The 12169-nt window shown below is 36.8% G+C and overlaps 1 protein-coding gene across 3 annotated transcripts; it reads right to left on the reverse strand.

Moving 5' to 3' along the window:
- Positions 1-97: 97 nt before the first annotated feature.
- On the reverse strand, positions 98-11717 carry LOC110184208 (alanine aminotransferase 1). Of its 3 annotated transcripts, none has more exons than XM_020952655.2 (7): positions 11003-11717; positions 7471-7721; positions 7251-7395; positions 3474-3563; positions 3156-3418; positions 543-1366; positions 98-464 (listed from the first exon to the last, which is right to left on the reverse strand). In XM_020952655.2, the coding sequence occupies exons 2-7, from the start codon at positions 7713-7715 to the stop codon at positions 316-318; spliced, it is 1716 nt and encodes a 571-aa protein (XP_020808314.2). In that variant the 5' UTR covers positions 7716-7721; positions 11003-11717; the 3' UTR covers positions 98-315. The 3 variants fall into 3 exon arrangements, with proteins under 3 accessions (XP_020808314.2, XP_086692929.1, XP_086692930.1); XM_086836803.1 differs by lacking the exon at positions 11003-11717 and adding an exon at positions 10405-10849; XM_086836804.1 differs by lacking the exon at positions 11003-11717 and adding an exon at positions 10034-10633.
- Positions 11718-12169: the final 452 nt, after the last annotated feature.

The raw sequence follows: 12169 nt of genomic DNA on the forward strand, positions 1-12169 counted from the left end.
ACATATGTATAGGTTTACGAAAATTCAACAATTGGATTATTTGCAACCTGGAGACAGGGGCTAAAGCCTGCTCAGGATTTTTGCAACTCAGAGGGGATTTCATAACAGTTTACATACATGCATATGTATATATTTGATAGATAAAGTAAAGCAGAGCTCACAGTATGGCAAAATATTTATCAGTTAAGAGACAATAACAGATTAAAAAAAAAAAAAACAACGAATAAAATATTGTTTTATTTTTAAAAGCTAAAACGGTAGGGCGAGGGCCGGAAGAGGGATGCGAGACAGGTTAGTGGATCGAGGAACCATCGTCTACTTGTACTTCTTCATGAACTCGGTGTGGAACACACGGAACTTCTCCATCATCAGCTTCAGCTTGTCCGTTTGCGGCAGGATTGTGCTGCGGAAATGATAGGTGCCGGGCTTCTGGCCAAATCCGCTGCCAGGAACAATGCAGATGCCTTTTTTGTTCAAGGGGAAATCAAATAGAGATTAATGGATTAAGAGATTCTTAGGTAAACTTATTAGCAACCACTCACCGCTCGTTTCGAGCAACTCAAATGCGTAGAAAACATCGGGTGCCATGCCCTTGGCCTTGGCCGCCTCGATGGCCTTGGGCGGGATCTCAATCTGGGGGAATACATACATAGCACCCTGCACCGGATTTACCTTGTATCCCTCGAAGCTGTTCAGTGCCTTGTGGACGAGCTCAGCTCGCTCCTTGAGTGCAGCCAGAATGCCATCACGCTCCTTCTTGTACAGATCGTAGGAGGGTTCACCGGGTGTCGGTGGGTTGACCAGCGCACTGACCGCCACCTGGCCAGCGGTGGTGCTGCACAGTGCCGCCGTAATCGACTTGGTGAGCATGGCCTTTACCTTGGGATCCAGATTGAGCACCTCCATATATCCGCCACGAATTCCGCACTCTCCTAGGTAGCCCTTTGAGGTGGACAGGAAGCTGACCAGCTCCTGGCTGCGATAGGGCTCACCCATTTCGTAGGCCACCTTCTTGAAGGACCAGAACTTGGAGTCCTTGTCGTACACATTGTCCTGGTACACCTCATCGGCGAGAATTAGCACTTGGTTCTCGTGAGCGAACTTAATGATCTCCTCGATGTTCTCGCGTGTGAGCACCTGACCAGTGGGATTGCCTGGATTGATAACGACCAGAGCTCGGGGATTACACGTCTTCTTAGCCTCGTCAAAGGAACGCTGCAGCTCAGCCTTGCTCAAACTCCAGCCGGTCTCCTCCTCCAGGTAGTAATCCACCTTGGTCATGCCGTATTCCGAAATGGTGGCCGAGTACAGTGGGTACTGGGGAATGGGCACCATCACGCCAGGTGGCTTGCCACATACCTCGGAGCTAAAAGAGAGTAAGTAGTTAATCTCTTGCATTTATTAAATTGGAGAAATTGATTATTTGTGGGAGAAACCAGACTAAAAGAAGGTAAGGACTAGAGAGAAAGTTCTCTTAAAAAATATATTTTAAATGACTAGATCTTTAAAACAACAATCTCTTGGTTATTTTTATACCCTTGCAGGGTATTATAATTTCAGTCAGAAGTTTGCAACGCAGTGAAGGAGGCACCTCCGACTATATAAAGTATATATATTCTTGATCAGGATCAACAGCCGAGTCGATCTAGCCATGTCCGTCTGTCCGTCTGTCCGTTTCTACGCAAACTAGTCTCTCAGTTTTGAAGCTATCTGAATGAAACTTTGTAGTTAGCCTTGTATATACTCTCACTCGTATATATGTCGGAACGGGCCGGATCGGACGACTATATCATATAGCTGCCATAGGAATGACCGGAAAATTTTTACAAAAAAAATTTTAACTTTTTCAGTTTTCAATAGAATTGAATCAAATTTGAGATATAGCCATTTTACTATACTCTTCAATTTTGTACGAAATTTTATAAAAATCGGACTACTATATCATATAGCTCCCATAGGAACGATCGAGAAATTAATACAATTAAATTTATAACTTTTTTAGTTTTCAGCTGATTTTCATCAAATTTGAGGTATAGCCATTTTATATAAGTCTTAAATTTTGTGGCAAATTTCATGAAAATCGGACGACTATATCATATAGGTGCCATACAAACGATCGTTTGATGTGGAGGAAAAATGCAAATCAGTGAATGTAAAACTGCAAATATAATATGTATAGGTGAATGAAATGAAAGCAGGTATTACTTCATTGTTTTTTAATACAAATATATATAATTTATATTGTATGGATTCCTATTCATAGAAGTTCTATCTGCAAGGGTATATAAACTTCGGCGTGCCGAAGTTAGCTTCCTTTCTTGTTACATTTGGAATACTCAATATTAACTAACTTTACTCACACCCCTAAATAAGTTTACCTATCAAAGCCACTTTTCGCTCAAAGGTTAAGAAATTTTTAATTTAAGAGTAGCTTTTCTTAAATAAAGAAATAAATTCGAGTTATTTTTAGGATGAATAACTATAAACACTCAAAACTTGCCACTTTTGAAAATGCACACACACACTTATAGGAGTTGGCCGGCCGTTGGTAGTCGTAACTTCGTTCCAAGGATGTTAGAACTAGTTGGGAATTATAAATCCGCTTGTACGAAATTTTTGTTAATACACATTTTAGGGCATATCTGCCGTAGTTTTAGGAATAACTAATCGGGGAAAAAAGCAATTCGCGCGTAAATTAACAAAGAATAAATAAGAAGAAAATCAGATAAGAAGGCTTTAAATTTAAGGAAAATAAGAAATTTAAATTAAATCAAATTAAACCTAAAAATTGTATTTATGCTTTGATTTCTTGGTGCCTAGCCTTTAATTCATATCAGATGTTTATGATTATGCAAATATCTCTTAAATATAATTGCAAACTGTTGATTCTACGAATTTTTAGTAGATATTTTGGTGACATTCATCCTTATCTATGAAGAGGCTTTGTGGAACAGAACTTTCCTAAGATCTTCTATAATTTTATGAGGCTCCTAAAGGTGTTTATTATCTTCGTGCTACTTTGCAGAACTTGGCATGGCTTATACACTCTACACACACATCCAGAAATGGTGCCATTATAAGATAGCTACCAAAATATTCCCCTTATCTTTTGTCTGGTTTCCGGCTTCGTCTTGGCTCCTCTTTGGGATACTCACTTGATCATGGCCAGAATGGTCTTGATGCCGGGAGAGGCGCCCGCAGTGAGGTAGATGTTCTGCCAATCGGAGGGAATACCGCCATCGCGCTTCTCAATATATTTGGTCACCTGGCGACGTACCACTTCGAGGCCAGCGGAATCGGTATAGGAACCCACCGATTGTCCCTGGCAGCCATCCAAGATGGCGCAGGCACGCTGCTTGACATCATCGGGATACTCGGGTGAGTCCAGCAGACGCTTCTCAAAAGTTAGAGCCATCAGCTGCAAGGGAATAAGGATTTTAGATATCAAAACTAATCAAGAATTGAACTCTCACCTGTCGCAGGAACGTCACGGGCTCTTGGCCCATGGCATGGCAATCACCGATGTTGGCACGGATCACCTGGTCGAACGGCTTCTTCACGCCCTGCAAATCAAATTCAATTGAATTGGAAATGAAATTATATATTGTTTGCTTTGCTCCTTAAATTGAATTAGAATTCTAATTACATATAATTATAGTACGATGACGATGGCGTATCAAATGAGCTTTTAATGCGCAGGTGTATGGAGCATTCACTATGCAAATTACCATCAAGTGGCGGACGGGAATATTTGATTTGTAATCCAGGTAATTAGGCTAAGAGGGCTAAGCAATTGATGAAAGTGCATTTGCAATTAATTTTTCAGCTGATAAACGAGGCAGGATAAGGTCAGAGTGGAAATTACTAAGAGAAATTGGTTTATTTAAGGATACAAGATAAGAAAATGAGGGGTAAATATCATATTAATAAAGCTGTTGAAAGGTTCTATAGGTACTCAAGTTAAACCTCAAGAAATGCTTTCTAGAATCCTATAAAGACTTGTTTAGCTAGGAGAAGCTCAGGATCAGGCTTAAATAGGATATATATCCTAAGGAATGAATCTATGAAACTTTTACCCCAAACAAGATACATAATACCAAGCCACATAAAGAGAGAGATAATGAAATTATGACACTTACAAAGGGTCTGAACCTAACCCTATACTAAATAGGGCTCAAAGCACCCCATTCAGCACCCATACACACACACACACACACATACCGTATAATTGACTGTGGAAAATGTCATCAAAGTGACACACACACATTTGCAAGTTGCATTCATTATAAAGCCCAGAGCTTCTCGGGTTCCAAACACATTTTCCACGCTCAAATGGGCAATTTACCACATAATATCACAGGGAACCTAGGGGAGAGGCAGGAGGAGGGTTCTCATGTCTCTGGATTTTGCTTAATAAATGGAAATTGCAATGGCATGTAAGTGAGCTTCATTGACGTCACGCCAGTGTAATGTTTGTATATTGAAAGAGTCAAGGAATTTGCACATATTGCTCCAGATTTGTTCAATCCAATAGTAAACGTGCCTCGGCCCCACCTTATCGAACCTTGTTAATTGTTTTCATTTTTTAATTTCAACAAATTTGCTGATAAAAGCGTTGCCAAGTCGGTCCGAATGGATTGCACCTACATACCATATATATTAAATATTTTTGTTGGGAAATATGGAAACATCTTTATAGGAATCTCACTCTTTTAGCAACTGAAACTGCACCTAATTAGTTGATCGCTATTGTAGGCACTTGTAGAATCATTTTAGACACTCTCTGGCACATTTTCCACTCAGCTCTTCCAATCAATTCGCACTCGAGACGCTGTAAACAAACTGTTTTGAGGTGCTAAGTGGTAGTATAATTGATAAGTACCTAATATATACTACAAGGGGAAATAGTAACCGCAGGTAATCATATATACTGGTATATAAAGGCGTTGCCAAGGCTAACAATATGGCATTATCAAGGCCAAAAGAAATAATAAGAGTAATAATAATACTAGTAATAAAATAATGAGTAAGTTTGCACCTTTACAAATTTCAAAAAGAAGTTACAAGGTTCTTCTATTTACTGGTTTAAATAAGTATTTATAGATTAAGGAAGTTAATACGAATTAAAACTGAAATAGGTATAACTTGTATATTTAAATTTAAAGCTATACATTTGCTGTAATCAATTGAAATGGATCATAACTCATAACTATAAACAAAAGAGTATTAATGTAAATTCTATAGATATTTAGATATTAAATGGAACTAAAAAACCCTGTTCATTTTCTTATATTTTAATCAATAAACTCAAAGCATAGGAATCTCTTTATTTGAGTTCAATCACAAAAAGGTGAAATATGTAAGTGCATTTGATAAGCAATGTCTGCTGCTGTCAGATGTGCTGATTTTTGGCCAAAAGCCAAGGCTTGCTTCCAAGTGGATGCCGCCGTGTGGAGGAATTTGATAAAAACGTAAAAAGGCAAGGCGTACACAGAGGAATCGAGAAGTCAGTGGGGCGGAAAAGGAAATCAAACGCAGCGGGGGAAAAATCGGCGGGAAACCAAGGAATTCTTTTTGAATTCTATATGCTTGTTTACAAATGTATGTACATCCAAGTGTATGTACCTTTGTATAAATACTGAGACTGACGACGGGTCAACAAAGTTCGAAGAGAATGTGGGAAAAATGTGGAAATATCCAGAGAAAAGCTAGCGTATGTACCACACATTTTCCCTGGCTAGCTCATGCGCATATTGTTTTGTTCTCTTTGTTATTATGATTTTCCACGTTCGCACAGTGATAACAGGCAGCATCCCAGCCATCCCTTACGCCCACGCACACCCCACAATTTTCGCACTTATGTAAGCCAAGTTGAAGGTCGTTCAGTGAACTTGAAATTGGGCACAACTCGTTGATGGCTTCAATTGTTGGGCCATCGGCCAAGAAAGGCAATTTACACTAATTAGAAGTGGCTATGGTATATATACTTATATATATTAGCAATTAAAACCATGACTCGCTGCGGAATAAAACACGATTTTCTCAGCTTATAATAGAGCTTGAGTCAATGAGATTCTTGGGCCAACTCCCTGGGGACAAATCATTCACTTATTAATTAGTTTATTGCCTTGTTTGTTTCTTTTCCCGCTGCTATAATAATAAATATACATATATATTTTCTTTAGATAAGTCTTCGATAATGTTATGGGTGCCAAATAGATTACCTTTGTTATCTTAACTTTTGCCTTACTCTTCATAGCGTTGCCTTTTAATTTTCTATATTAGAAGTATAGGTATTTGAGCTATTTTTGAGGTAGCAAAGTAGTATATAACGTATTTTATTGTCTTTTTGTTTAGTATAGCGCTCATTTACATAAATGTTTTTATTAAGTGAAGCTTGCGAATCCAGAAATGACAAGAATTACTTAAAAAAACCTGTTTTAAATTTATCGACTTAAAATATTCGCTTTAGATATTTATTAATATTTTATATGACGAATTTTTTCGACAATTTAAAGTTTAAAATGATCGGAACTCAGCTAAAAATGCTTTAATTTTAATTCGGAAAACTGTTCTATGCTAGTTTTTATTAGTTTATTAAATCTGCATATTCAATTTGAAATTTAAAACTTTCACAAATTTTTCAAAATTTTAACGATGCAACACCTTTCTTTTTTTGAAAAAAAATTGAACATTTTTAAAAAATGTGTTTTTTTTTTGCCGAAAATAGCTAAAGAGATTCGCCTGATAATGCTGATCAAGAATGTATATGATATATAGGGTCGGAAATAACTGCTTTACAGCATTTCAAGCTTCTGACTACAATTAAGAAAGGGTATAAAAAGTTAGCATATAACATACTCAAATTCTACTTCTCTAACTTTCTCTCAACTTAAAAGCAACAGGTGTTCTGGGAGTAAGGTGAGAGTAAAGGTGAATGATTTCACGCAGCGTTCTCGCCTCGGCGAATTGGGGCGTAATGAAAAGGGCGGCAAAGCGAGGCAGTAACTCACACACGCACACACACACGCACACGAGACACATTCAAAACAAACACAGGCACAGCGGGAGTGACACAGACACGCCATGGGAATAATTTCAGCGTGCTTAGACATTAAATGCGGGCTTTCGCCATTAAATTTGACGAATCAAACAAACCAACAAAAAAAAAAAAAAATAAGGGGGAACTAAATGGCGTCGCATTTAGCGCCGCGCTTTTCCTTGTTTCACTCACTCACTTACTAACTCACCTTTTCCAGTTCCTTTTCGATTTCACCGGCACGAATCACCAGCGGACCACGCACCGCATACTCCATGGCAATGAAGTTGGGGTTGATGTTGTCCAAGGACAGCGACTTGTCGGACGACGGCATTCTGTTGCTGGTGGAGAATGAGCTGTGGCAAAGAAGTTGTTGCTTTCTTAGCTTATTGTTTTTTCGCTACTTAAATTCATTTACTCGCGGAGCTTACCGATGGACGTCTAACGGTTGAATGGTGGCGTTGCTGCTTTGACTGCCGCTGCTTCTGTTCGTCGCCGTCGTCGTCGTCGCTGCTGCCAGCGTTGTTTTCGCCGCGCGGCGATTTCCATTGTTGCTGTTGTTGCTGCTGAGGAACGATTTCCAGCGGCGAATGACGTGTTGTTGCTGCTGCCGCTGCTGCTGTTGCAAAGCCACAGACATTGTGGCAGCGGCGGGCTTAATTAGCATGCGACTCATTTTTTGCTGCAAGTTCCAAGTAATTAATTAGTTAGCACAAGCTCAAATGCACACGTCGCTTAAAGTTCCAGTGCGAAACTGGAAGAAGAACAAGAGCAAAAGACTCTCGCAAACACACACACGCACACACACATACGAACACATGTGTGTATATACCCGCCCTCAAAAATCAGGGGTGTTTGCCGTATAAGAGAAGGGCTTAAACATATAAGAGCGGCGAATTGAGAGCGCCGCTGTTATCAGTAAGGCTTTTCAGGGCTTATCAAAGAGGAAAGTCCGCTATCAGTAACATATTTAGGGCTTATCAATAGAAATTCGCGTGGTTCGATTATCAATTTATTAGCTTGCCGCCTTATATAAACACATAAAGTTGCTAGGAGCGTAAATATTTACAATAATGAGCAAGTTGTTTTGTAGATATCAATATCAGTTTCAATTCGCCGCGCCAGTAATGATGCTGCGGCGAATATGCATTTAGACGAGACGCAAACCCAGCTGCATTTGGGCGGGTAATTTAAAAATTCATTTTTCTACTACTTTCTTTCGTTTTAAATATGAAAATTGTCCCTATTTTAAAGTGGTAATATTCACAGTTTAAAAAATGTGCAAGAAATACCTTAAAGAGTAGGAAATAACAGTTTGGCTTGTTATCTTTCGCCGAATTTCAGCTTATCACCATGGAAGTTTTATTTTTCAGAGGCAATCTACGGTTTTTCGGGTATTTACTCTACGAATTATGTGTACATATGCGATTTAATAGCTCTATTTGTTTTCTGTGTATATATTGTGTATATAGGATTTGCCAGAATGCGGCAGACTCATTAATAGGAGCGGCTTTGAAAATGCTTGTACTTTTGACTTTGAGCCAGAGCTCTTATCAGTGACGTCCCCAGTCGGGGTTTATATTCCGCCGCATCTCTGAATCAAATAAAACTAAAGCCTCAGTTTCATGATCTTCACATTTTTGCACTTTGAATTGCGGCAATTGCGTAATGCAAAAAAAAAAATACAAATAAAAAACGGACAAAGAATCGTTTGGAAGAAATGACAATGACCAGAGAGAATATACCTGAAATATAGGTATATAGTACATTTGCCTGCGTTAGCACTCTAAACAAGCGTCAATCAACCGAGCATATTTTTTGCTTTCTTTTTAGCGACAACCGAATTTTTAAAAATTAAAAAAAATATATACTACAAAAAATCATGAAGCTCTTGTATACAAAATATATACACACAGCTTAAATATATTTAAATATATATATATATATACAGAGCAAAGTATTTATTTATTCCAAGCCAAGCCCAACACGTTTTGAAGAATATATATATACTATTTATATTCCTTTCAAAACCGGTTGCGGATTTCATAAATAGGCAAAAAAAAATTAGGGGGAACGTAATGTGGGATAACAAACAATCTACAGTGATCACTCGCTAAAGGTATATCTATAGAAAAATACTATCTTGAATATTTATAAGTATTTTCTTGATTTTCTTTTCAGTTTTATATCAAAATTACAAGTAAATATTTTATTTTTAATTATATTATTATTTTTAAATATATTTTAATGAATTTTTGTTGATTATTTTATGTAAGAATATATTATTATATTTTTCTATTATTTGTTTAATAAATACTTCGTTTGTTCACCTCTTGATTAAGGTAAAAATACTTTCAAAATTTTATAGAAAACCTTGATTTCTGGTTTACTTTCCCCTTGTTTATTATTTCCAATAAGAATTTCTAGGGTATACAGTTTTCTAGATAGACACTGTGCCCATCGCAGCTTTTGTGATTTGTTTTGACAACAAACATAATTATGCAACAAGCCCCCCAAAAAATATGAGTATTCTTTGTGCACTTTGCACCCTAACCCCTCCCCTCGCAGCTAATTAGACCACCACGGGACTCTAATCGGACGCTGCTGCTGCATACACATCCCAACTGGATAAGATATAGCGAACAAAACTCTCTGATAAGCAACTGAAAGCTAATTAAAAGTACCGTTAGCCATGAGGAAATCACTGAATTATTAATATATATATTATAGGCTGAACGTCCGAAAATTATATTACAACTTAATTGACACGTTGAGAGTGCAAATAAACAAAAACAAATTAGAGGGGAGGACGCCCCGATTGGTGTGTTTTTTGTGCTAATTGGTTTGCTAAACAGCTGTTAACGCCACACGCACACGAACACAAAAAAAAGCTGCCGCAGAAGCAACAATTTAGCGGCTTTTGTTGAAGAAACACGCAATTCAATTAAAGAAACACGCAAAACTATAAACAAAATCTGAGGTACTATTACACACTGTTTTTTGTTTGGTTCCCTTGATTTTTTTTTTGGCGCACAAATCACTTTCACTGTCACTTCCTTGGTGCTCTGTTCTGTTCTGCTCCCAATTAGAATTTCGCGGTCACAGATGTATTTACATGTGTGTATGTAGTTCAAGAGCAGAAAACAAACGGTGTTTTAGCCTCAATCGATTTTTCGCTGCACTTTTTACCTTGATTTGGGAGGGAGGGAGGGGGTTTTTTCTGTTGGTTGCTAAGGGAGGGGGGATAATGGCGATTATCTAACGGCGTTTGTTGTGATCCCCAGCCCACATGTGTGAGTATGTGCGTGCTAGCCATAAACTTATTAATAAACTTATCTACACCATATATGTATGTATATATGTACCTAATGAATGTGTGCGCTGGTGAATGTTATATCTGCTGTTTCGTTCCAATCAGAATCCGAATCCGAATTGGAATCACAAAATCAAAGCTCCTTGGCCGCTAGCCGCAATTAAACAACTGAAACTGAAACGCGGACCCGAAACAGAAGCAGATGAAGTGCTGGCAAATGTTTTTCTCAGCAGCAGCTCGCGACGCGCCACCTCTAGTTGTTGTCACAAAAAAATGTATATATATACTATATACGTATATGTACTAAATAGTACAGCTACAACTATATGGCGAGTATGTTTGCTTTTGTTGCAACGGCAAAGAAGAGGAAGAAGTCACGGCGAAAGAGCGGCCAGCGATAACGTTTTGAATAAAAGAATATCACGATTGCAGCCCTGGGCCATCAATGAGCAGCTTTTTCGATAGGCAGCGATAGATCGATAGATGCGGAAAGCTTACTATTTCAAAGAATTTGAAATGTAACGGTTGAACGGTTGTCAATATTCGATTTATAAAGAAGATGAGTTAATTTTATTAAAGTCTACATATATAATTAATTATTTGTTTGATTGTTTAAGTTCCTTGTCTTCTTAATATTATTAATTACTCACTTTTTTAATTGAAAGTCCTGGTTATGGCCAATAGTTCTTCCGGAAGGCAGCTCATTTAATCATCCTTTGACCCCCAAATGCACTTAATTTTTGTATCCAAAATATAAAAAAGTAATGCGTTAGTTCTAAATAAAATTTGGTTCCATTGGGGATAATCCAAAGGATCGTATCCGATCCAGTAAAAATAATTTGTAACAATTTATGTTTACTTTTAACGCAATGCCTGCTTCGATTTAAAAACTAAGCTACGAAAAAAAGCTACTTAAGCCTTAAAAAACTTATCGTTTTGTTAAATTTGTAATTACACTATAGTGGTTAAATCAAAATGTTGTCTTTTTATGCCTTTTTAAGGGTATTTTAATTTTAGTCAGAAGCTTAAAACGCATTGAAGGAATCATTTCCCACCCTATGAATCATATATATTCTTGATCAGTATCAACAGGCGAATCTTTCTAGCTATGTCAGAGAGAACAAAAAAAATTTTAATTTTTTTTTAATTTTATAAGGGGTTAAATCGTCAAAATTTTCAACAATAAAATTGGAAAAAATTGAATTTTCTAAAATTTTTAATTGAGTATGCAGATTTGTTAACCTGATAAAAACTAACATAGAACCGTTTTTCGAATTGAAATTTATGTCTTTTTGGCTGAGTTATGATATTTGAAATTGTTTGATTTACCCAAAAAATGAGCATATAAAATTAGCAAAAAAAAAAGCTAAAATAATTAGCATAAAAAATACCTCGAATTCAAATGTTTTAGGTTGTATTAACAAAGTTGGCTTACTTTCTATTTTAAGTCTTATTATAATTATTTTTTTTTTTATGAAATGAATAGGTCTTTGTATGTTATTTTACATATGGGAGGATTGGACAATATAAAAATATTCCCAAAAAGAATACTACATTTTATGTGAATCAATATTTAAGTATCTAATTATCTAATAATTACGTTAAAAAGCGATTTATATAGTTGCAAGATCTAAGATCTTTTAAAAATATAAATTAATGACATATGTTTTTTATGTCTATGTTTATGTTTTTTAAGATTAAGATAATGAAAAGTATTACAAAGTGGGATCTTTTTTTAGTATTAATTTATACAGTGACAATTTATAAAAAAGACCCCAAGATATAGGTCCAAGATCTTTAAGAACTCCCCATAAAAA

The sequence above is a fragment of the Drosophila serrata genome, unplaced genomic scaffold, assembly GCF_035046125.1.
Source record: "Drosophila serrata isolate PLE 108 unplaced genomic scaffold, ASM3504612v1 contig_293, whole genome shotgun sequence".
Taxonomy (NCBI): Eukaryota; Metazoa; Arthropoda; class Insecta; order Diptera; family Drosophilidae; genus Drosophila; species Drosophila serrata.